This window comes from Artemia sp. Qi Xiang Cuo, chromosome 2, assembly GCF_049724085.1.
Source record: "Artemia sp. Qi Xiang Cuo chromosome 2, ASM4972408v1, whole genome shotgun sequence".
Lineage (NCBI taxonomy): Eukaryota > Metazoa > Arthropoda > Branchiopoda > Anostraca > Artemiidae > Artemia > Artemia sp. Qi Xiang Cuo.
The window spans coordinates 22,815,607-22,843,221 of record NC_142795.1 but is presented as its reverse complement, the minus strand read 5'-3'; the positions used below and the strand labels follow the sequence as shown (position 1 = coordinate 22,843,221).

General features: G+C 35.0%; 1 protein-coding gene across 1 annotated transcript in view; it reads right to left on the bottom strand.

Annotated features, from left to right (window-relative positions):
• LOC148955010 (dynein axonemal intermediate chain 4-like) overlaps positions 1 to 27,615 on the bottom strand; it is a 72,463-nt gene that overhangs the window by 7,167 nt on the left and 37,681 nt on the right. The window contains exons 6-9 of the mRNA XM_089108021.1: positions 24,275 to 24,510; positions 23,002 to 23,141; positions 9,136 to 9,305; positions 599 to 781 (exon numbers count right to left, since the gene is read on the bottom strand). Coding sequence (XP_088964147.1) covers positions 599 to 781; positions 9,136 to 9,305; positions 23,002 to 23,141; positions 24,275 to 24,510 — 729 coding nt within the window. The remainder of the gene's footprint in view (positions 1 to 598; positions 782 to 9,135; positions 9,306 to 23,001; positions 23,142 to 24,274; positions 24,511 to 27,615) is intronic.

Below are 27,615 nucleotides of genomic sequence, written 5' to 3'. Positions count from 1 at the left end.
AACAGTCAAATATAGAAAACTCTGCTAAACTTAGGTCTAGCAACGTTAGTATGTTCCCTAATTTTGTCTTTTTAGGGGATCAAATCTTCAAAGTAAGTTATTAAAATACAAATGACACACCCATTTTCTGGTATAGAGTTCATCGTGGTTGCGACATCCGCCACAATCTAGTAAAGAAGGAACTCTAGCCCATAGTAACCTAAAATTCCGAAATGAGTTTTGAAAATAGAAACATCAAGAAAGGAAGAACTGCCAATTGAAACTGATTCAGGAATTTAAATTTTATTATAACTAATCTTGTTGTTGGAAGTTTGCTGTGAAGAAAAATTTATGCTTATTTGAGAAAATCGCCTGAAACCCGTCAAGAATGGTGTCAGATCGAAATGAAAACTGCATCATAGGAATGACCATGGCAAAAAATCCATTCGGGAGAATCAGCCCACCATTTTGAGCAAATTTTTCGCACTTTTTCGCATGGGAGGCAGTGTATATCTTTTTTTTTTATTCTTCTTGTTTCTTCTCCATCAAAAAAAATTGGTCCTGCTTTAAGACTTTTCAATCAATATAAACATGGGCTACTAATTGGACGTAGACCTACCTCAATACTTCCTATAGATTGAACTTTGTGACATCCATTATCAAATGTATGTGCTAGCAACTTGCCATCCCAGCCACCACTGATCAGTGTGTAACCATCTTTTATGCTCCATGCTAGCGCGGTTACTGGACCAATGTGAGTTACCATAATTTTTAGAGGTTTATCCATATGAAGAAGTGAGCACTAAAATGTACATGGATATATTCATTACAGAATTTGGATGTATAATAAAGAACAAAATGAACAAGGTTTGAACGGTAACAGCCCAAATTGAGCATTGTAAACTCAATTAGCTGCTTTTTCGGTATAAATTTCCATTTATATTCCAAAGTCTTATGTCCTTTTTTCACTTCCTTGAGAAGTGCTTACATTTCTCCGTTGCAAAGTACTCGATGCAGTGATTATTAGACCTCTACCATAAGACTTAGCTTCGTTACTTCTGTTACCAATAGTGCAAAGATAATGGGAGACATGTAATAGTAGAAACCAGCACTAGTCTTGAAAGAGATCACCAGCGCCATCGAGCATTTGGTGACTTTGTTTGACCCAAAACTGCTGCATACTTGTTGTTTCAGGTATTTTAAAATGGAAGGAGAGCAAAGAAAGAAGAATTCAATCTCCATAAACAACAAGTAGAACAATAGGGAAATTTTTTATCTAAGACAGTGGAACGCAACTTTAAATAAAAATATCGACCCTATATCCAAGGACTGTCTTCATCAAAATCAATGAATAATGATGACATACCTATAACAAACCTATAATGATGCTAAGTCTGTTTTGAAAATATTTTAGTTTTAAAGATTGAATTTTAATGTGAGTTCTTTTATATTCGTTTTTCCTTCATTTGTTTTGCTGAGGACGGCCCTTGGATATAGGGTCAAAATATTCATTTAAAGTTGCGTTCCACTAACTTAGATAAAAAAAATTCTCTATTGGTGCACTTGTTGTTTATGATGGAAAGTCAGTGTGATCTTCGTTGATATTTAGTTCCATCCCCAAGAGGCCTACTATCTTAAATTCAGCTAAGCCCGTTTAAGCATACCAAATTTTCAATTTTCTTAGAAATTTTCCAGTTCTTAGTAGTCGTTACATGTTACACCGTAAGTGGATCAAGTAGTTTTTAATCTCTAACTCTCCATATAAATTGCCGATGATCAAACAGATACAAGTCCACCATTCTCTTTTTACTAGAATCAAGTTTGATGTGGCTTCAATGTCATTATTTTTTAAGTGCTTTCTGTTTTACAGATTTTTTTTGCTCAATATTTTACAGTTTTTCAAAAACAGGACAGCGAAAAGCTGGATGCTAATTAATTGAAAATGAGCTGTTATAGTTGTATTACGATATCAAATCAAACTGTTGTCAACATCAAGTAGCAGATCAATCAAACACCAATTTTCTTTCTGGCATGGGCGCCCATAAGGGAGCTCCAACCCCCCCTAGCTGAATGACGCTGCCTTATATTTTAATATTTTTGCTTTGAGAGTCGCGCTGATAAGGGAAGGTCGGCGATGGTGGGGCAAAAAATAACAGCAGCAGCACGTACTGCTGGCGCAATCATCATTGACCATAAACATTTATGTTTTGATCAGTCTTTCTCAAATCCCAGCTTTAATTTACAAGTATATCATATTTGGGCCTATTCACGAGTTAGAAAACTTCTCGAGTTGCTGACTGGACTCTGGTCTTCTTCGTTATTCACCAAGAGAATTAAAAATCTGGTAAAAACGAAACAGATCTGGAATTTCAGAACTCTTGAATAATAGGTGAATGTCTAACAGTAATGTATTCCTAACAGAATTAATTATCAAAATTAGTAGTACTTTTTTTCATCGAGTAACTGTTACCATCAAGAAGAACTGTCACTATTCACATCACAGCTGGGTTGATAGGAAAATCTTTCCCCTTAGCGTTCATACCATCAAAGATCCAGAAGGGATTTGGAAGGGAGAAATATCCAGAAGGGAGGGAGAAGGGGTGTATCCCCTTCCAATCCAGACTGATTTGATAATGAAGATCTGTGCTCTTAAATACAGACCAAGAAAATGTTTTTTAGCCCATGAAGCTGGTGGAAAATTGCCAAGCTCATCAGAGGTTCCAACCCTAGCCCCATCCCTACCTGCACTGCCATCCTCTCACCCGATGTTTTCAGTAAGCCCTGTGATTTTGCAGCCACTGTGAAATAGGATTGTCACACCTGAATAAGTACAACCACATCCCAGCACCACCAAGAACACAAAATGCTTTAAGGAAGAAAGGAGGGCAGAGCAATAGTGATCACTGATACATCAGTGAAAGCCAAGATTGAAACTGCCTTTGCTACAAGGAAGGCGAAGAAGAGGTGGAAATGAAAAAATAGAAGCAATAAAAGCAAGAAAAAAAGAAGCAGGCTGTGAAGAGATTTGGTGAGAAGACAGCACTGAGACTGAAAATGAAACTGAAAAGGTTCAGACAATGACTGTTGATGACAACTCAGACAGTTCTCTTCGGTAAGATAGTGAAAAGCAATGTGAACTTAGTTTTGATTTGGGTTGTAGTTGGCAACTTTATAGAAGTCATCTATGAGGGCCATTAGGGAGGAGGAGAACCTATTGCAGTGGTCAGTGTGACGACTATGAGTGGTGGGAGAGGTAGTGCTTGAAAGTGTCTGGAGCAGCCAGATCATATCTACCACATGGAAGAGGATTTAGAGTAAAACAACCCTAGTACTTGGACAGTGTGTGATCTTGTACGAATGTTTTGACTAAAATGTACCTTCCCTAAACAAGGACAGCGGGTTCTTGATCTTGGACCTGATACAGAGTGTTGGGATTGGTTGACTACAATCTTATGGCCAAGCCTATTTAAATATGATTACTCTTTTTCACAACACATATCAGTGATTGAACCTGTCCATGATTGAGATACTTCAATTTTAAGATCCTTTGTTCAAGATTTGGCAGTGGCCTATTTCCCAAGATTAGACTCCAGCTAAAAATTTGCAATTGCAATTAGGCCTGTACTATTAACTGTCTGTAAATTTAAAATAGTTACCATTATATATGGCTGAAATATTCAAATAGATAAAATACTTATTAAGAAAATTTAGACAGATATAGTAGCGAAAAATTAATTTTCCATGTGGTATAATAGATATAACTGTTGAGATGGTGAGTGGGGAGACCTGTATTTGTAGTTTCCTTCCTCTTCATTTCTGTTGATGTCTGAAATAGGTCCCTGTCCTGTAATTAGACACCTAGTCTGCTCCTAGTTATTACACCTCCAGTGGTTTTATGACAAATAAGGAATATTTGTCCTCCATGTTAAATTCAGAATTTAACAGTTAGGAACTTGAGAATTTTCAGAACTTACTGTTTCAAGTAATACTGCTATGTCACGGAATCAAAACCTCAGTATTTACAAACACCTGATAATGGCAAAGATTCAAGAAATTGAGTCTTGGTGTAGAAATTGTTTTCTACACCAAGGTGCCTTGAAATAGAGAGGTCCTTAAATCTCAAGTTCCTATCTGGAATTTAATCTGGCGTCTGTTCGAAAGACAATTGTCTATTCAATGGATGTGCCACAAGAACTAGTGCTGAATAAAAACTCATCCTGGAAGCACAAGGAATTCTTAAAAACTATTTGTGTGCACACTTGATTTCTGATTTCGGGATTTCTGTGCGCAATGTTTGAAAACCGAACTTGATTTCTAAGCATAAAAATCGAAATCCTTAGCCACACAAGAAAAGAAAAGCTCCAACATTGCGGTTGACACAATAAATAATTGGTACAAATTAATTCAGAGTCGGCGGACCACTGCCACCCCAGCTGATGGTGGCGTGCCGGCGGCGTTACGACACTTCGGTGGCGGTCGACTAGGCCTCTCGTCAGCAGAGTTCGCAGCATGCACCAGCACAACGTCGGAATTTATATACAACATTGGGAGTGCCGATTAGACCAGGTTAGCCCCCTCTAGAATTCAGCTTATGGGGGCCCATGCCTTACGGGCCATGAACTATCAAAATAAAACTACCCACTTTTTTTATGCATGGCACCTTTGTTGCCATGCATATCCTTTTGAAACGGATTGCGATCAAAATATGGACTGTTGCATGAAATTTGATCGTTTGAACGGTAAGTCAAGAGCGATCCTTGTTAATAGTAGGCTGACCAGAACTGAAGAACGCTAGATTTGAGAGCAACATAGGCACCACAGGGAATTAACATTTATATTTATTCAAATATATTAAAGTCCTTAAGTTTGGTTTTGGTTTTGAAAAAAGGAGAAAACACACCCCTGGTTAGTGGTGCAATCTTGATTACTGTTACACCGTCAATTAAACCTGCTTAAAACATTGTAGTGAAACTTTCAAAGCAGTTCTTCTACTCCTTAAATCGGAGACTTTTAAGTCTCCGAGGGGTGGAATTTTGCATTTAAGGATTTTGGGATTTTCTATGAATTTTTAAAAGTCTACATCGATTTTTAGGAATGTCTTGGATTTGTCACTTCATATTTGTGAAGGATCATTTTTCTTGCGGTTCATTGTCCAGTCTTTGTTTCGACGGCATTCTTTACAAGAAGTTGAAGAGCAATCACGTCGCCATTCTTAAATTTTCCGAAATTGGGTTAATCAAATTTGTATGCAGCGACTTGCATAAAGCAGTGCTGGCTAATAAATCCATACCTCTGCTACGGAACAAGTCAATATTTCAAAGCCCCTTATTAAAAAACGACATTTCATAGTTTCCCAAAAAGGGCGGAAAATCAAACAGTCATATTTATGACTGTTTTTTTTTTAATCAGAATTGAATTCACTCAAGATTCAAGATTTTTATTTCACACAAAATAAACAAACACAAACAACTAAATAAAGCTAACAAGGAGGTGAGCTTGATAAGAAGGCTAAAAATATAAAAAAATCACAACATGTAGAAGGAGTTTGACAAAGGAGGCTACCCCAGCATGGCGAATTCCAAAAAAAATACAAAAAAAATATCAAGTAAAATCACCCCGTCGTCAAAGTTTGATTATATAATCTACTAATTTTGTCTTTAAAAGTGACCGGCTATTAAGATTTTTAAATTTAGTATTTAATTTCAGCCTATTCGCTACAAAAGGGATTTGATACCTTATTGAAAATTTATCTCTTTCCCATTTAACCAAAGGGATTCGATACGCTCCAAAGCGAGCCGACGAAGAAGCGAGTAGGCGAATAGGGTAACAAGAACATGAGATTCATAAAAATAACTCGCCGGAGACTGAATATCATAATGCCAGAGCGATAATTGCAAATCCTTAAGTTGACTAAGGTTTAATATATGAAGAAATAAAAATAAAGTTTTTGTCTCAAAAAGATTTTGAAGTCGTGCAGGACGATGAAAGAAAGTACCAAGTACTTTATTTTGCAATATCTGGAAGGGTTTAAAATGATTAGAAAATGTATTTAGGTAAATAATGGGCCAATATCTTAGGTATGATTCTATTAGAGAATGATAAAGAATTTTAATCATTGAAAAAGGAAAAACATACTCCGATCGATGTAAACATCCTAAATTTTGGGCTAATTTTATACGAAAATGTTCAGAATGACTACGGAAAGATAAAAGCTCATCAAGAACAATCCCCAAATATCTATATGTCTTAACCCTTCTAATTCTACTTCCAGAAACAACTAACTCATCAATACCAACTTTAGAAACTTCTTGCTTAGATTTCCCAAAAACTATAAATTCTGTCTTGGACTAATTCGGGAATAAACAATTACAAAAAACCACTGGATAACTGAATTTATTTCAGCCGCCAAAGTCTCAATCAATAATGAAGTGGTTTCAGCTTCAACAGATACCACTGTATCATCTGTAAACATAACCGCTAGACTATCCTTATAGGACAGACAATTAGGGAGATCATTTATATATATATATATATATATATATATATATATATATATATATATATATATATATATATATATATATATATATATATATATATATATATATATAATAGTAACGGTTCAAGTATTAACCCCTTGGGCACTCCAATATCATCCAGGAAGTTAGGCTGAGACAGACGGCCCTGAACTTATACTTGGAATCCGTGATTTCGTAGATGTAACTTTAGCAAATCATTTGCTCTTCCACGAAGTCCAGAGTTATTCAATTTTTCAAACAAAATGGAATGATTTAGAGTATCAAATGTTTTTTTTATATGATACAAAATGCATGATACATAATTATCATTATTCAATGAATCACTGATTTTCAGCAAAAGGGCTGCAACTGCTTGTTCAGGAGAACGACCCAATCTAAAACCAAACTGGCTTTTGGTCAAAAGATTTATTTTTTTCCATATAAGTTAAAATTCTTTTTTGTAATAACTTTTCTAAAATCCTTGACAAAGCAGAAAGTATTGAAGTAGGTTGGTAATTATTAACATTGGTTTTATCACCTTTTTTATACAGTGGGATAACTTGGGTATTTTCCATTTAGTAGTTTGAATATTGAATGATAGCCGGAAAGCTAAAGTTCTTGTGTCCTTTGATCTGGCAAAAAGTTTGTGCTACAGCATAAAGCCATTTTCTGTAATTTGTTTCGCAAATAGTAACGCTGGACAGAACATGGAAAAAATACTATAAAGAAAAAGTTTTGAGATAGCCAATACGTTTCAGACACTAATAATGTACTTAGATAAAGTCCCAATTTTGCAGGCTTGTTATTGTGGGGCGACAAATTGGTCGCTAAACAAATATCCAGTCAACAAAATTGGAACGTTATGGACCGAATATACAGTAATACTAACAGTTAAAAATAACCTTGTGAAGTTATCCACAAGCTCTTGAAGGGGAAGGCTTGTGCATGTGTTTGCGGTGAGGTGGATAAAACTTAAAAAATTGATTATTTAGGCCGCTATTTCGAGCTTTTCATTGTATTCAGATTAGTATTTAGAGAGGATGTGCCAATATTTTTAGTAGGGCAAACATATTTAGATGAAAAATGCAATATTGGTTTAGAGGGAGGGGTGACATCTCCCCTGTTTTTATAGTAGATTTTACCAAAATGTGGTATTTATAAGAAATCAAAGCATTTCCGAAGTTTTACATTAAAAGTGGTTAGCAGACCCCTTCGTATTCATGATGCCCCGGAACATGAATTTAAAAAACAAACAGGAATTAAATAAATTTGACAAAAAAGAATGAAGGCTAAGAGTACGGCTAAAACTTCAAAAGAACAGAAAAGGAGGCTGCCATCCCCCAGGCCCCCACTATGTGTCCGAAAGATAGAATTTTCTTGCACAAAAGTAGAATAATAAACCTTTTACGTTTTTCATTACAATAGTTCAAGAATGAAAGGGGTCATTTAGCTAATTTTAATTTAAATAATAGTTTTCAGTTCAGATATTTTGAAAAGCAATTGTAAATAAAAATACTTCCAACTACTTATCTTAATTACTTACATAGAACCTACTTCTTACATTTTATAACACTTTAAGGAAAGCACTAGCCAGACTTAAGCGCAAATAGTAATGGATGGGGGAGGAGAGAGGTTGATGGGGGAGGGAGTTCTCAATATAATGACTTCTCTTAGTCTTAAGCTTTAACGTCACTCTCTGCTTATGCTTGAAAAAATGCTTTTATATTTAAACGAACGAGAAAATCTATTGGCCGAATGTTAGACTAATAAATTTTTACTGGACATATTGACAGTTAATTTCTTTTGCAAAAGGATATTTAAAAGATTTCCATGTGCTCTATGTGTCCTTGAAAAAACAATACAGGGGGGGGGGGGATTAGACCCATAGACCAAGGATTGGAGATCAATGAATCCCGTCAAATGTGATTTGCACATACTTAATTTTTAATTAATTAGATTTTTGACTTGACTACAGTTGTACTTTTCTTGGTATAATTGAGGGTTGACTATTTTTTATAAACAATTGAAATTGCAACACAGAATTTGCTCTTTCTCTTTTGTTCTTTATGCTCCCTTTCAGGGTAGTTTATTCCTAGGCCTTTCCTCCAAAAAGAAGCTTGTTTTTTGCTTGTAGCCAAACTGAACAATTTCAACTTGAACTGGTTGGAAGTACAAATTATTTGCATAAGTCTTTTAGTTATTCTTTTTCAATATTTCTTTATACTATTTAAATTTAATGTGCGGGATATATCATGGTATCAATGCAATATTTGCTTAGCAAGACCCTTAGTTATTCTCCCATCTAAAACAGTTACAAAATATTTTGGCAAAGACAAGTACTATGATAAGCTAGATCCCCCCCGAAAGCCGTAGCTTTTAGGGGGCACTCATTCGACACAGTTTTTTATATTCATTTCCCTCTCCCTCATGATTCTCTCTATTTTAGCACTGATTCCTACGATACAAAATATGGATGGCCTGGTGAGACAAGAATTTCTTACCAGTCTCAGCTTCTGACTATAGAAGCGACAACATTAGTATTTTGCATATTTTACGTACTTTATGTTTTTGGAGGTATTTTACTTGAATGTTTATTTTACGTACATTGAGATTATTTAAAAAAGTAATAATTACTTACATGATATATACATCCGTCTCCTGTACCTAACCAGTATTGAGTATTGTCTAAAGGGTCCTTTTCAAATGTTATGCCCATGCTCGGGAAGGTATATTGACTACTAAATCTAACTGTTGGTGGCTGGCAAGATGCCAAAGGAAGCATCTTTACACACTTCAAGGTCATAACAACTGTAAGAAAATAGTAAAATTGTTAAAATGTTTGAATAATCAAAATGGGAAAGATTTTAACCTCTGAATTTGAGGAATATCTGGAGATATATATTATCTAAAGTCATTTGTTACATTTCCAAGGCGTTTTGGAAATAAAATATTGAAAATAAATAATAATTTAATTATAATAACAATTACAATTTAAAAGTATTTATAATGATAATAATAATAATAATTATTACAATAATAATAATAATTGCAATAATGATAATACAATAATCACAATTATTACAATAATAATAATAATAATAATTAAAGTTTAATGTTATCATTAACTATACTAAAATTATTTAATAATAATTTAATGATAGTTAACAAAGCTTTTGAAATAATAAAAAAGGCTTAAAGGTTTCTGAGCCGAATGTTAATGATGGTTTTTGCTGCCAGCAGTAAAGCCAGTATTGAAGATGTTCGATGCAACTTAAAATTTGAGCCGAAGAAAACATTGAAAAATTGGCTGAAACTATTCGAAATTCTAATAGTAAATTGGAATGTTTTTCAAGTCCACTTCTAAACACTAGCAAAAGAGTAGTACCTACCATCTGATTCCCCGTTCAAAGCTATTTGTAAATGCGATGACCACTACCGTTACAAAGGCATCACAACCAGCCCCTCCTCCTTTAATGGAACCATATATAACCCAAGGCTATGTACAAAACCTTACTGATTTTGTCATTTTTTAAATTAGTATTATTTTATGTAATAAGCCAAGTGTTGACAAGAAAAAAACATAAAAGAAATGGACTATATAACTTAATGCTTTGTTTGAAGAAAAGAAAAAATATAAGAAAAAAGAAAACAAGGATGATATCAGCCAGTTGACAGAAAATAGGTGAAAAGACAATAGCAGATATTTCGGCAGTGAGCGCTGCCAGTGCTCAAGTGGTCAAGTGCTCAAGCGCCAGTGGTCTTCAGTGCTAAAAAAAAGAAGAAAAACTAGCCTCTTGCAATGAATTCTAACAGAGTAGAACTTACTAGAACTTGCTTATAAATGCTTTTTTTTAAATATATATTGCTCCTTTTGGGCAAACGTTTATTATAGCCAGTGAGGTCTCAGAATGTTTTTAAGCCTAATGCTGAATCTAGCCCAATGGGTGAGACGTGATTGTCACGGTAGGAACCGTTATATTTGGAAACAGTGCGGGATGGGGAATCAAATGGTAGTACTATTTGATTATTACAGTGTTTAGTTCATCAGGGACCATGTACGAGGCAGCGTTGCCAACACGGTACAATTGTACCGTTTTTGAGAGGCCCTTGTACAATGCGGTACATTTGAAATTTTTTTGGTGCAATCCAAATTTTAATGTCATTGACATCTCTTGAACGACGTCATTGGCGAAGTTGGTTTCAAAGATTTGTGCGAAATCATCAAGAAGCAGAAATTCTTGATAATAGTTGATGAAAGCACAGACTTGTGTAACAAAAATAGCCTGGTTATAGTCGTTCGCGATCTTGATCTGAATGGTATTTTGCAGTAGGTTGCATCAAGACATGGCTAATTGTAGAAAGAGAAAAGCCAAGAAATATAGTCGAAATAATTGAGATACAAATGTTTAAATGGCTGCGGCACGGGTAAATGGTGGGAGTAAGTATAAGACTCTCTTATTGGACAAATACTTGTTTGTCAGTTTTTGGAAAAGGCACGCCTAACAAGAGTCTCAGGCAGGTTGACCAAGAATTTAAAATTAACATAGGGCCATCAAGACATCAGACATTGAAGACATTGCACCAGAAGACACTGCATCAAGACATTGAATTGAAGTTATCAGATAGGTTGATGCAGTAGGTTGCATCAAGACATGGCCAATTGTAGAAAGAGAAAAGCCAAGACAGATAGTCGAAATAATTGAGAGTTATCAATTATCAACCGATGGGAGTCTAGTCCGTGGACCTATGGGAATCTGTGGTAATAGCCACTTTCATGGCGTGATTGCTTATATGTTTCTTTTGTAGCTTCTGGTGCTCGTAACTCATCCTATAGGTGGATCATAATTTGTTGATACTACGTTATTGGCTTTCTTACTTTATCCATTACTCGCCTTAGTGCCCAAAATTTCGAAAGAAAGGATTAATCCCAACAATCAGCTTCAAAAACGCTTTCGAAAAATTTTACTGAAACCTTCTTCTAAAACGCTTTTAGCGGCTTACGACTGCTATTTTGTTAAGCTGAGAAAGTCTATAGGAGCATTCTTCATATTTAAAGCTATGAGGTTGCTACTGCCTTGGATTTTTTTTTTCTGCTCTTAACCTAGAAATTTTGCTGCTTGCGTCGCAAAGCGACGCGAACGGCAAATTTTAAACCTACTGTTCAGATGGTACAAATTAATCTCATGTGGTACAAATTTGGTCGGAAAACTGGTAAGATTTATCTCAAAGCGTTGGCAACACTGGCACGAGGGTGTTACCAACTTGAGTAACAGAAAGTCCCTTTTGATTTATTTTTAAGGAACAAGCTCAAAGAATTTTTAAGGAACAAGGAGCAATTTTAAGGAACAAGTTTTACCTTTATTTCAAATAGGCTAAATAATATATGCCCCACAATCCAAATAGCAATTGTCCCCACTCCCCTTAGTTTTACTTAGTTTTACATGATGTAAAACTAAACACTAAAATAATCTAATGGTAGTACCATTTGATTATTATAGGGTTTAGTTCATCAGGGACCATGTACGAGGGTGTTACCAACTTGAGTAACAGAAAGTCCGTTTTGATTCATTCTGTACACAGGAATCATATTGAATTCAATAGAATTTCTGTCATAATATCGCATATTTTTTCTTTATATTCGCCTCTTTCAGTTTTCTTTTAATTTTTTAGGTTTAATCTAGATTTTAAATCAAATTTATTAAACGAAGAAATTTTTTAATGTTTTACAGTATCAGTTTAGGTATCTGACTTATAATAAATTGGCTTTTTTTACCTACTGACGACGGTCCCTGTATAGGCGACCAAAATATCTGGTATTTTTTTGTGAAATTTATTATACAATGTCTATTAAAAAGGATTTTATCCCTATTTTGAACTTTTATTTTATCGAATTTTCCATGCGGAGGGAAGTTTCCAGGGGTTGAACTTTTCAGGGGTAACTTTACTCTGGGGGAATTTGCCAGAAATTTTATAAAACAGTATTTTTATTTGTCTAGGGTTATATTTACAGACTCATTTTGACATGTGGGAATGTTAAGGACAATTTTTCTGGTGAAATTTTTTCCAGGGATTGAATTGTCTAGAGAAACTTCCTGTTGGGGGGGGGGGGATTTTTTTGTGGAGATGGAACCAAACTTTCCAGCATTATTGAAAAATGATCAGAAATTAAATTAATAGTAAAAATTTCTTCAACTCACACTGAGGAGCAACATTGAAACTTAAAACGAACAGAAATTATTACATATATGAGTGGGGGCTGCCCCTCTTCAGCACCTTTCTATTTACGCTAAAATCTGAATGTTGTCCCAATTTTTTAAAAACGACTACTGACAAGCAAGGGTCGTTTAATTAGAACAATAAGAAGCTCTTATAAAAGTACCAAAAAACTTTAGCATGAAGAGCGAGGGGCAATTCCGCTTGTACAAGTAGTTATTTCTGTTCGTTTTAAGTTTTAATGTTGCTCCTTACTTTGAGTTGAAAAACTTGATTTAAAAAAAAATTAATCCAATAAAGTAAGAGATTAACTCTCTTCCAATACTTTGGAAGAGAGTCCAATACTTTGATGCTAACTCTCTTGCCTTAAATGTTTCTAAAACTAGTTTTTATTTTTTTCTCGTATATCTCAGGCTTGTCCTCAATTATCTTAAATTCACATATCCAAAGGCTTTATTAGTAGACCAAAGGATGGCCATGTCAGTTTCCTAGGTATCCTGCTAGATGAAAATTTATCTTTTAAATACCCTATTGATTTGATTTAACTGAAGGTGTGCAGAAACCTCGGTATTCTAAGAAAACTCAAACATAGTTTTCTAGGACCAATTCTAAGAATCCTATTTCATAGCTTAATTCATTCTTATGTTTCCTATTGCCCAGTCATATGGATGTATACTTTCCCTTCTTTTCTCAAACCGCTTTTTAATATTTACGATAAAACTATAACTCTTATCCAGGTTATAAATCGTTCGGCAACTAACCCATTACTTGATATTAAAAAACTTTATATTCTTTTCTGTGTGTCTTCCACCTTTCTTCAGCTCCATGGTGATATTCCTACGTCCCTTAGATTTACGTCTTCTTTTGAATCTGATAGGTCAAATTATCAGCTCCGTAGTCAGAGGCAACGCTGTAGCGTTGCCTATAGTAAAGGCCATAGGGCTCCAATCTTTTATGTTTTTTTTCCCAGAGGCACTTCATATGGAAGGGGTCGTCGTAGAAACTTCAAAGGGGGCTCATTTGATTGGAAATCAAGAAATATAGTGCCCTTTTTAATAGTCGAAAGTGATTAGAGGGCAACTAGCCCCCCCCCCTAATACCCATTCCTCCCCCTAATACATCAAATCAAAACTTTGAGATAGCCATTTTGTTCAGCGTGGTTGATTTCCAGAGATAAAAAATATTTTTGTCGAGAACACTCCCCCAAAGCCCTCGGGGCGAGGGTTTTAATTTCTGCGCCGGGGGCATATAAGGTTTCTATAGAAGGCGTTGTCGTAGAAACTTCAAAACAGGTTCATTCAATTGGGAATTAAAGGGCTAGTGCTCTTTTTAATAGTCGAAAGTGATTGGTGGGCAACTAGCCCCCCCCCACGCCCATCATTTCCCCAAACACATCCAATCAAAATTTTGAGATAGCCATTTTGTTCAGCGTAGTTGATTTCCAGATAGAAAATATATTTTGAGGAGGACACTCACACAATCCTTAGGGCAAGTGTTTTAAATTATGCCCTGGGGGCATCTAAGGTTTTTATAGAAGTCGTTGTCGTAGAATCTTCAAAAAAGGCTCATTCGATTAGAAATTCATAGGGCTAGTGCCCTTTTTAATAATCGAAAGTGATTGGAGGGCAACTAGCCCCCCCCCCCTACGCTCATCATTTCCCCAAAAACATCCAATCAAAATTTTGAGATAGCCATTTTGTTCAGCATAGTGGATTTCCAGGTAGAAAATATATTTTTGAGGAGGACACTCCCCACAACCCTCAGGGCAAGGGTTTTAAGTTATGCCCTGGGGGCATATAAGGTTTCTATGGAAGACGCCGTCGTATAAACTTCAAAACAGGCTCATTCGATTGCACATTAAAGGGTTAATGTTGTTCTCAATATTCAAAAATGATTGGAGGACGACTAGCCCCCTCCCACGTCAATCAATCCTCCAAACACATCCAATAAGAATTTTGAGATAATCATTTTGCTCAGCATAGTTGATTTCCAGATAGGAAATGCATTCTTGAGGAGGACAATCCCCCACGGCCTTTGGGGTAAGGATTTTAAGTTATGCCCTGCGGGCATAGGCTAGAATCTTTTTACAGAAGTTGTTTTCGCAGAACATGCAAAAGAAGCTTATTCGATTGGAAATTCATAAGGATATGACCCTTTTTAATATTCGAAAATGATTGTAGGTCAACTAGCCCCCCCTACGCCGATCATTCCCCCATACACATCCACTCAAAAGTTTGAGACACCCATTGTGTGCAGCAGAGTGGATTTCTAAATTGAAAATGTATTTTTGAGGAGATCACTCCCCCAAAACCCTCAGGGAAAGAATTTTGAGTTATGTTCTGGGGGCATGTAAGTTTTACTCAAAAAGTGTTGTCTCATAATCTTCAAAAAAGGCTAATTCGTCTGGAAAGTTAACGGGATAGTGCCCTTTGTAATTGCCGAAAGGGATTGGAGGGAAACTATCCCTCCCCACGTCCATTATTCCTTTATACACATCCATTCTTCATTGTGAGATAGTCATTTTTTTCAGCGTAGTTGAGTTTTCCATAGAAAATATGTTTTTGAGGAGGACCCTCCCCTACGACCCTCAGGGAAAGGGTCTCCATTTTCGCTCTGGGGGCATATAAGGTTTTTATAGAAGGTGTTGTCGTAGAAACTTCAGAAAAGAATTATTTAATTGGAAATTCAAAGGGCTAGTGCTCTTTTTAACAGTCGAAATTTATTAGAGGACAACTAGCCCCCCCTCCACGCCCATCATTCCCCCAAACACATCCAATAAAATTTTGAGATAGGCATTTTGTTCAACGTAGTTGATTTTCAGATAGAAAATATGTTCTTGAGGAAGACAATCCCCCACAACCCTCAAGGTAAGGGTCTTAAGTTATACCCTGGGGGCGTATAAGATTTTTATAGAAGGCGGTGTTGTAGAAGATTCAAAAAACTCTCATTCAAATGTATATTGCTAGGGCTGGTACTCTTTATAACAGTTAACAGTGATTTGAGGGTAACTATCCCCTCTCTCAAGTCAAACTTTTCCCCAAGCATATCAAATCAAAATTTGAAGACAGCTATTTTATTAAACATATTTTTAAGGTCTGTACATTTGGTCTTTGACGATAAAAACTCTCCCACAGCCCCAAGGCAAGGGTTGTAATTTAAGGGTTTTTAGAAACTTTCATTTTATTTTTTTATGGAAGGGATACTCATATAAACTTTAGAGAGGGCTCATTTGATTGGAAATTGAAAGTTCTTGTTCACTTGTTAAGAGTCAAAAGAGATTGGAGGGCAACTAGCCCCTTCTCCTCCACGCCCTAAATGCATCAGAATTTTTTTTTTAAATATTTGAAAGGTTAAGTAACAAAAATCTGGCGTCGACAAAACCCCCCAGGGCCCGGGGGCAGAAAGGGATTCTCGTATAAACTTCAGAGAGGGCTTAATTGATTGGAAGTTGGAAGTTCTAGTACACCTCTTACGATTCAAAATCAATCGAAGGGCAAACACCTCCCTCCACGTCCTTTTTCCCCACCCCTCCCTATGAACTAGTTCTGTTTATACCTGAAAGCCTAATGAGAATAAGAAGGTTTTGGTACGAACACACACCTATTAGGCATATGGATTGGCCCTGAGCAAGGAAAAACTTTAAACTGTAGAGCAATAGTGTATCTATACAAGCGGTAAGGGGGCGCCCCCCCCAAAGGCTTCTAAATTGACGTAATGTACTTGATTAATGTAAGTTTATGTTAATTGAACTGGCTCCTAACGCTTTTTTTTTAGAAAGCCATAACTTGCACCACCCCCCCCCTAACAAATCCTGGATCCATTCCTGGTGTAAGGTCCCGTCAGATTTTAATTTGTAGTGCATTGAACCCCGTTCCTAAGTTTTTGAAATTTCCTCTTCTACGAAAAGTGCCCCGAGAAAAATAAATAAGTATCAATTCATTAAATCCTTATGGCTCTTTGCTTAGGTAACGCTATAGCATTGCTTCTGACCAAAAACGTTGAGTAAAAATTTCAAATTTGATTTTTAGAAGTATCCAAAGTTGTCCGAGGATAGTCTTTTTGGGGAGCATAGTACATAGCCAGGGTTTTTCGGTTGGGTGGACATTACTACGGCGGAACTAAAAAATTGAAAAAAAAATGCTTTGTAAGGGGGGAGGAATTTCTTAGGGGCGGGTTTTCCAAAATGTGACGAACCTAGAAACGGAACAAATAAATCATTTCGTTTATGTTCACTATGTTCAACCTTAATGGGACGGAACTAAATAATTAATAAAAATGTAAGAGATAGCACTTCGGGTTCTTTTAAACGGTGTTGTCCAGGTATTTTGAAAAAAGACATTTCAAAGAAACTGTCTAATTTAATTCGTATTAATTTCTCTGTGGCTGCTCAATTCTGCATGTGAGGGGGGAGATCCCTCCACCAATATCCCCGCTAAGGTTTCAGTTTCTGTCTCAATCTTTAAAAATGAACGTAATGCGATTAATGTATAACTCAAAATAACATATAAAGAATAATATATGTATATAAAGCAGAATAACTAATCAAAGTTACATATTGTGAATTAAGGTTCACCCAAATGATGGGCTAGGGGCTCACCATTTTACAATCTATGAAATCGATCCTGCAATAACTGAAAATACAATGTATTTTTGAGTAGTTTATTGTTTTCCACAGCTCAAACAGTCCAATATTCTACTCCCCATAGAACCTATGTGATCTACCAAAATGAGATCCGGAGAGTTCACTAAAGTTCTGTTCCATATTGGATGAGCCTCCCACCTCCCCCTCCCCCGCTCCCACTGTATATGCTAAGGTTTTCTTCTTTCTGCCAACTACGCTGACCCCACCCCAAAGACTATAATCAGGTAAAGTTTTCTATTGGAAAAACACATAGGAAATCTTTTATAATTATCCAACTGTATGGGTAAAATTCAAACTCTGCAACGAATACAAAACTGCTTTAGCACACAAAATCCCGTTAAGATCAATTCCGAACAATAGTGATCCCTTTGTGTCGGCAAGTGAAAAGGTGAAACAACTCTTATTGGAGCTGGTTTTTCAATCAATTTATTATTGTCAATTACTGTCCACAAGTTATGCAAGCTATCTGTTGTTTATGTATAAGGTTTTTTGTCAAAGAACTCATCGTTTAGATTTTGAAATAAGTCTCATTTTATTTAGATTGAAAGTCCTAGATCCGTTTTTTAAAGTTAAGAATAATTGGACAGTTCGCAACCCCCCCCATGCCATAAAATCTTAAAACTTTTTGCAATCAAAATAGAACAAAAATTAATTAAAAAAAACTTTCCTAAAAATAATTTTTTAAAATAAAAGTAAAGGCAATTTTAAACTTAATCTCTGCATATTTGAATACCTGTTAAAATTCAAACTCAAAACGACCAGAAATTACTATTAAAGAATAAATGAAACCCAAAACGAACAGAAACTAAATAAACAATCATAGCAAAAAACATACAACAAGTAATAATATAAATGAATAAATAGATTTAAAGCGAGGTATGCTTAGATTGAATATGAAAATCAAGCTTAAAACGAAAAAAAGTAGTTTGCTATAAAAGTATAAATGAAACTTAGAACGAACAGAAATTAAATAAACAATCAATGCAAGCAAACATACAACATATATTAATGTAAATGAATAAATAAATCTTAAAACGATCGAAACTTAAATTGATTATGCAAATCAAGTTTGAATCGAATACAAATAACTACAAAGAAGAGTTTGGGTATCGCCTCACTGCAGAAGCCTAAAACCTACTGCGTCATTGGCGCTTTACTGAAAACGAATTATATTACAAATGTTTTATTTTGTACTTAATATTGAAAATAAATATTAAAATTACAGTAAAATTTTGAACTGATGAGCTTTCAGCAATTAACATCATTATACATCAAATATTCAGTTTAATTTATTAGTTCTTTCCAAGATTGGTCAAGACAAATATAGTTTCACTACAAACAAAATTTGGATACTGTCCCCTTCTTTAACTGTAAAAACCTAAAGCCTTCTGCGTCATCAGCACTTCACTGAAAACGAATTACTCTTATATTACAAATTTATTCTTTTCCAGTTATTACAGCATTGAAAATGAAAATAAAAATTACAGTGAAAAAAAAATCTTGAACTGATGGATCTTTCAACAATTAATATCATTATATATCTAATATTCAATTTGATTTTGTATATACTTTCCAAGACTGTTCAAGACTCATATAGTTTTCAGTATATGCTCTTCTTTCTGTGACTGTGAGTATAAGTGTTTTTTTTTTGTTTTTTTTTTGTGCCTTATGCACAGCCTTTCTCGTGGCTAACTTTTGTGTTTTGAATGGTTGGCAACTGTTTTTTATTTAATTGTTTTTCGTTTCTGTTTTTCTTTTATTTTTTTTCTGTATAATCTGATTGTGACTAGTGGATTGTAGAAGGGTATGAAAGTCACCTTTTTGATTTAAGAATAATATGCAGAAAAATGAATTATTTTATGCTTTATTGATTTTTGATTTTTTTTTTGTTTTTTTGTACTGTTTTTTTTTTCTTTTTTTTATCTCAGTAATTAATTGGCTATTATTCTTTGAGTTTGAGGTCCGTATATAGTCCCCTAATTACAGGCCAAGGAGCCTTTGAGGGGGACTTGCAAAGTGCATTATTGTATGTTTATTGATAATGAATAAAATCTTATCTATCTTACTAAATGTATAAAAGCCGTGTCATAATCTCTATGGCTGTTTTCTTCGAATGTAAATAAGTTTTTGATGTAGAATCTACGCTGGAAAGCTGAATAGTGAGCATTGAGTAACGCTTGAATGTTTGAATATTTTCAGGTCAAGGTTTTTTAGCTACACATAAACATTGAGAAGAAGACCCTTTTTCAGTAAATCTTGTAATTTTTGGACGCTTGTGCTTTGGTGAAATTTAATCGTTCAGATTTTTTGTTTCTAAACATATTTCAAACGTTAAATAAGGCTTTATAATGCAATTTTGAACGTTGGACTTGAGATTTTATTTAATTTGTCCTAAATAATTTAGAAGAAGAGAATTAAAAAAACATAATATAAATACAGCATTTAAATCAGGACAAAATATAAGCTCGTTGTTAAATAAAGGGAAAGACAAGGTACCGAGAAATTTGCAAATGGGAGTATACAAAATTCCATGCTCTTGTGGTAAATTTTATGTGGGAAGAACACAACAGATTTTAGAAAATAGACTACAGCAACACAAGAATGCCATAGATTGCGCTCTAAAACAAAACAAAACACCAGAAACGTTTGAGTCAGCTGTTGCAGAACATATTTATAATTTTCCTCATCACAGTATTTTATTTGATCAAACAAAAATAGTAGATACGTCTGTAGGACTTATACAAAGCTTCAGGGAAATTATAGAAGTAAAAAAGATAATATATGGGGGTATTAATATCAATAGAGATGAAGGGGATTTTAGGATCAATTCGATTTATAATAGTTTAATTAAAAAGCAGGTAAAATTTTCAACCAGTACTATTTTTGATAATAGTTCGGATACGAATGATGACCTTGCGGACAAAGGTCAGACTGGGTTAAATGCTCGGAAAGGTAAACAAACTGCAGCTAAGCTTGCAAGCAAACGAATCTGTTCAATTTATAATTCAAACATTAGGTGATGAACCTGTGAGATCTATTTAATGGTTATGTACCAGGGGTTAGCTGATCTTTTTTTTTAGTTGAAGTGTAAACATATTCTCATATTTTTACAGATTTCGATTTATATTCTACGAGAAGGCGTGTTTCATTCAATATAAGCATTCGATTTTGTTTATACGCCAGTGAATGGAATTGTTTATTTAATATGTGAGTTTTCTTTTCCTATTTATTTATACTTTTTCTTTTGTTTGTTTAGTATGTTTTTTATGTTGATGTAAGAAATATTTTTGTTTTTTTTCCGTTGAGAAAGGCTCCTGGATGTGGGGCCGAAATATTCGGAGTATTTTTGTTTAATTAAGTGTTTTGTATTCACTGCTTTATAGAAATTAAAACCCGTTTTTCTTGTTTAATTTTTTGTTAATTTGTCCTAGCGTTTCTAGTTCTATAATAATAATTTTTTATTTTAGATTTTATGTCACTTAGATTTTATGTTTCTACAACATATTAAAAACGTTAAAGAGTGTTTTGCAATGCAATTCTGAACGTTGGATTTGAAAATTTTAATTTAATTCGTCCCAGCGTTTCTAGTTCTATAATGATAATCCTTTATTTAGATTTGCTATTAACCAAACTATCCTTCCTATGAAAAAACTTAAAAACGCTTTGAAATTTGAAATGCAGAATTAATTTAAAAAAAAAACATGATCACTTCTTTTTATTTTGTATTTCAGTTCAAAAATGATTGAGCCAAATTCACCAAGAGTTGTCTTAAACACATTTAAGAACAAAGGAAAAAAATCCTCACAAGCTAAAATAAATAATTCCATTGAAACATAGTTTAAGCAATGCAAATACTGTTTTATTATTCTATGTAACAATTTCTTGAAGCTTACGTTCCCAAACGTCAAAGGCTCTACAAAAAATTGAAAGAATTTGCGCAAATGCTAAGACTGCTAAATATAGCCCGTGATTACATTTTATGTGGATCATTATATTTATATAAATATATTATATGTATATGGATCATTCTGATGGTCTTTGTCTTAAAGAAAACAGTAAAGGCAATGGGAGAACACGAAATTAAATGGGGAAGCAAATATCTCCGTGCATCTTTTTTCTTTATTTGTATTTACTTTATTTGTGTGGACTTAGATTATGCTGATTATTTAAACATCCTAAACGAAGGTGTTAGCGAAATGAATGAATTTTTAGAGGCTTTGAGAGTTCAGGGTGCAAAAATAGGCTTGAAAATAACGTTCAAAAGAGAAAGTCTTTAAGGCTAGAACTAAGTGAAGATGAAAAGGTGATGATGGGTAACGAGAAGATCAATCAAGTGGACAGCTTCACTTACATCGGTAGTATTATTAGTAAAGACGGTGGGAGCAATGAAGATGTTAAAAGTAGAATCACCATGGCCCAGGATGTTTTTAACAGTTGAAAAAATTTTGGAAGAAGAGGAAGATAAGCTTATAAGCCAAGATTAGAATATTGGAAGCTACAGTGATGACGGGGATGAAGTACAGTTTTGAAGCATGGTAAAAAAAAGGGTAAAGAATACGATATTGGACTTTACAGTCCCTACCGGCGGTGCTGATATCTGTCTCTTGGTCCTTGAGCCAGAAAGTGCAATTGGGGGGGGGGGCTTGGGGCCAACCATCCTGTGCTTTTGCGCACCCTTCCTGTTTAACTTCCCCAGATTTCTTCAGGTGCCCATTTAGAGCTGGGTCGACTCTGCTGAGCTTACAGAGTCACGCCACTGATCCCCGTCCCAAACCGAATAATTGGGTACACTAGAATTTTAACCATCGCGCTCTCGGACAAAGGATCCTAAATCAAGCGCACCAGTCCACTTGGCTAGGACGGTTGTGAAAAACGGAGGGAGATTTGCTAGATGTTTTCAGAGAATTTTCCTACGGATTGTCTTAGGTACCAGACTGACTGACCGTATCTCAAACAGCAGGCTATGTGAAAAGTGGGGTTCAATCTCGCTTTCTAGGACTAGAATGAGAGAAAAGTTAAGGTTAAAAGTTAAAAGTAAAAGTTAAAGTAAACACGCTCTGAAGGGTAAAAAATCAACAAAGACTGTCTTTTTCAGCCAACTTTCTAGGGCCAAACGAAAAGCAAGTGGCCCCCAGTTGGGGTGTCGTTAAGAAAAATTTCAGGGAAATGAGAACTTCCTGGAAGGGTGTAAAGACGGAGGCGTTGAATAAATTAGGATGGAGGAGGACCGTGTGCTGCTGTGTTAGCCTCAGGTGGCTTGGTGCTGCAGTGAGCTGTTAGTAATAGTAGTAGTATTATATTTTAAAATTTAACGTAATTTTTTTTATAAATCTGTACTAAACAGTCAAAATACAAGTTTTTTAAACATCTAAACTTCCAAACTTCGCGAAAACACCTAAGAAATTACTAGGTCATAATTCTGTTTAACTAAATATTCTTTTCGTATGTTAAATTTCAGCGTTATTTCTTACATGAGAGGTACAAACAATGTTCCTTTGCGCAAAAACCTTATTTCTTAGCATAATCGTCGCTCTTGCATTGACATTTTGTCAGTTACATTTCCAGTGAATAAAATAATTGTTACCGTTACATATTAATTATAACCTGAATTTACAGCATTATCTAACATGATACATTTGCATGACTTACGTTCACATTCTACTCCAGTAGGTTTTAAAGTCCACAGGTTAGTTGTGCCATCTTCGGACAGGCTAAGTACTTGCAGCTCTGGTTTATCATTGTCCAGCCAAGACAAAAACTTTATGGGAGCCCGATGCTTTGAAACTAACCTGTAAAATTAGGAAAATTATTCAAATAATAGTTAAAATATCAAGCGAAATACATTGTGCCCAGCGTTATTTGTCCTAATACATGAATGGATAAATACAATAATTCGGATAGATACAATTGATCGTCAAATTTCTCATTAAGTTTGAGATCGTGTTTTACTTTTTAAAGCCATTTTCCCTCTTAAAATGATCATTATTCTGAAAACAAATTAAAGAGGATACTCACTACCTCCAGTAGTCAGTAAGATCAGATCTGCAAATGCAACTTCCGAATGATCCCCCCCCCTTAATGTCAGTTGTTTTGGTAGTAAAACAGTTTTTTTTATAAAAAATAATTTAGGTTGAAAAAACAGGGTTTAATATTGCCTCAACAGAGACATCAAAATTGATCCCCATTATAGGTGAGACAATAGGAACTTTTTTCTATTTGTGCATATTTCCATAAAATTATTTATGCAATATTTGCTTCCGAAATTCTGCACTTAGATTTCTTACCCAGGGAATTCCTAAGGTAATCCAAATTTTGAGTCAAAACCTTTCATAAGTGGTAATAGACTACGTTTTTGCTTTCGCTCTGAAATTTTCCCAGAAAAAAAAAAAAAAATTAAAAACGGCCTACGGTAGGGCACTACAACTTTGCTTGTAATAATTAACCAACTCAACAAGGAAACTCTTAATAAAAAGTTAGATTCGGTTTTTATAAGGTTTTTGTTATAGTCGTGGTTTCATCTGTTTATCAGAAGGTTTTACTAGAAGATAAACCTTGATAATTCTTCTGTTTATCAGAAGGTTTATAGTCGTGGTTTCATCTGTTTTGATCTTTTTCATCTGCTTTTTGCTAAACATTCTGTTTATCACAAGGTTTTATCTGTTTAAAACTAGAAGGACGTCCTACTAGAGTTGTTCCTCTGTTTAGATGAAAAATACCATGTAAGTCATTGATTAATGGTGTTCCGAATCCTGATATGGAAAAGACACAACTTCTAAAAATTACATCAACTAATAAAATAATTCCATTTTGATTCTGTCTTGCCGACAGGTCTGTCTAGAAGAAAAAGAAGAAATAAAAGATTATGCTGTTTTTCAAGTTTGTTAAATCTAATAAACCTGCTTGACTGAATGTAGATACTGACCGTGTTGTACTGCCAGCAACAACTTCTGAACTAGTGACGTTTAACATCAGAATGGCACCATTTGATAATCCGACGGAGAGCATGTTGACTTGAATAGTTGAAAATGACAACGCTGTCGGCGCTAATGGTACTCTCCATTGTCTCTCTGGGAATTCGTGGTTCTTGGTGTTCCAACAGCAAACCCATCCAGGAGCAAACATATCATTTCCATTTGCATGGGCACTAGCAAATAAAGCCTGTAAATTCAGAAGTAGTACACTATAATATATATTTAGCATGGTGCGTTTCTATTTTGTCCATTCAGAATCTTTGACCCAGAGCCGAAGAATATGGGGAACTAATAAAAGTGAAAACTATCAATAATGTCCAAAAAATATTTCGAACGTCATCTACAATTTGTGAGGTTTATTCGACCGAAAAAATGCTGCGACCTTGTCTTTTTCAGCTACATGAAAATGCAGTGGAGGGTAAAGAAAGTTGATTTGTATCTCCAATAATTTTTCCAATATAAAATCAACTACCCTGCTTTGCCTGCCAAGATTTTTCAAAGCTGACATAAATCTGCTTTTTGCAAATTTGATTTGGACTTAAAATAACCTTGAAAATAAAAAGGATGCTGATTAACCATTCCTTAGCGACAAATTTCAGCTTTAATCTTATTGCGCTGAAGATTATCTGCATCAAGTATCATGTTTTTTTCACAGTTCGTGGTAACGAACTCATCCGCTCCATGTAACCGAAATCGAGATAGCAACCGAAACTCTAAAAAACGGAATTTTGATACCAAAAGATACATCAAAATATTTAAATTTTTTATGCTGATTTCAAATATATAAGTTCCATCAACTTACCCCTCAAAAGTTTAGAGCCTGAGAAAATTTACCTTATTTTTGAAAAAGGAGGAAACACCCCCTAAAAACTATAGAATTCTAATTATTCCTAAAATCACACCATTAAATTCAGCGTATCAGATAACCCTACTGTAGATGTTTCAAGCTCCTATCTGCAAAAATGTGGAATTTTGTATTTTTTTGCCAGAAAAAATATCAGGGATGTGTGTGTTTTTTTTCCAGGGGTGATTGTATCGACCCAGTGGTCCTAAAATACCGCAAAAAGGATTTTCACTGGAGATTTTTTCTGTTAGTTGGGGTGGGTGGGGGGTTACGCGAAAGGATCTTTCCATGGAGGGAATTTTTCATGGGGGAAGATAATTTTTCCATGAAGGGGGCACCGGATTTCCCAGCATTATTTTAAAAAAAAAATATTAAAAAAAGTAAATAGGTAAGGAGCAACATTAAAACTTAAAACGAACAGAAATTATTACGTATATGAGGGGATTCATCCCCTCGTCAATACCTCTCTCTTTACGCTAAAGTTGTTTTAGTACTTTCAAAATAGCTATTTATTCTAATTAAACGGCCTTTGTGATTCAGGTGTCATTCTTGAAGAATTGAAACCAAAGTTCGAACTTTAGCGTAAATAGCGATGTATTGACGAAGGGGGAGCCCCCTCATATACGTAATAATTTCTGTTCGTTTTAAGTTTTAATGTTGCTCCGTACTTTCAGTTGAAAAAATTTGTTTTTTGTATTTTTTAAAGAAATGGCCAGATACTACGTACACTGTAAACGTCAGTAGCAGTTTTTAATTCTTACCTTCCCTTCGTAAGTCGCTTAAGATTCTACTCCTATGGATTTTCTATTCTCTTTGCCAAGATTCCCTCCTCTCCGGGGCAAATGCTATAGAACAAAAGAGAGCTCAGAAATATTACACCTGAACAGGGCCGTATCCAGGATTTTCTTTTGGGGGGGGGGGGTAAAAACTTCAAGAAACGCATAGAAAATGTGTCTATATTTCTTTTTGTAACATTTTTTGACAAAAATTTCGGGGGGATTCAAACTTTCTAACCTCCCCCCTGGATACGGCCTTGCACCTGAAACATAATATAAATGAACACAACAAGTTTCATAATTGTAGTTTAATAGCTCTAATAGTGGTGGTACTCAGTTTCAAACAGTTCGTGGTAATGAACTGTAAGTAAGGAGTGATTTCAGCTCAATAGTGTCAAAAGTTAGGAGCCTGAGAATATTTGCCTGATTTTTTAAATAGGGGGAACCAGCCTCTAAAATTTAAGGAATTTTACTGAAAATCACGCCATCATATTCAGCATACCAGAGAAACCTGCTGTAGAAGTTTCAAGCTCCTATATACAAAAATGTGGGATTTTGCTATTTTTGCCAGAAGATAAATCACGGATGCGTTTTTATTCGTTGTTTTTTTCCCCCAGGGGTAATCGCACTGAAATAATGGTCCTAGAAGATCGGGAGAGGATGTATTCGAAAGGAAATTAAAAGCTATAATGCCCTTTTTAAGTGCCCAAAGAGATTGTAGGGCAACTGGTCCCCCTCCCACACCCATTTTTTCCCAAAGTTATCTGATCAAAATTTTGAGATGGTCATTTTTTCAGTGTAGTTGAAAAATCAAATAACAATGTCTTTAGGAGTAAAATGATCCCCAAGAGTCTGTGGGGAGAGGCCTGTAAGTTATGAAATTTCCCCATTGTTTACGTATAGTATTTGTTATTGAGAAGTATACAGGCATTATTTTTTTTTGGGGGGGGGATGTTTTGCTTGGGGCGGATTTTCATAGGAAAAATCTTCCTTGGAGAGGGAAATTTCCGGGGATGAATTTTCCAGAGGACCTAAGGGTGATTTGAAAGAATTCCTATACGAAATTCTTTTTAATTGTCTTACATTCTCTTTGTCAGCTCAATTTTGCATGTGGAGATGTTCCGGGGGAATTATCCGGGGGCTATTTTTCAAAAAATATTCCAACTAACTTAGAAAATTTCCTACAGACCCACGAGAATGGGAGACTTATTGGAGTTGAATTTTAAGCTTTTGAAAATAGGGGAGTAACCGTGGAAAGTCAAAAAGAGGGACATTTAAAAATGAGGAATTAAAAGACAAAATAAAAACTCATAGGCTAGCACCACCTTTCATTACAACAACTTAAAAAAAGGAATAGCTGATCTATTAAACTTGCAATGGTATAGGATTTAAGCTGAAATCCGTGTAAAACTGAAAGCTCGCCTGTATTCTTCGTTTTTGAGAATTATCAAACAGTTCGTGGTATCGAACTGTAAGCAAGGAGCGTAGCGGCTCAATAGCAACCGAAGCTCCAAAAACGGAATTTTGATATCAGTAGACGTATCAAAAGACTCAGCTTATTATGCTGATTCCAGACAATATAAGATTCATCAAGTTTAGTTTTACTCATCAAAAGCGAATGAGAAAATTGGTCTGATTTTGAAAAAAGGAGGAAACACCCCCAAGAACTCAA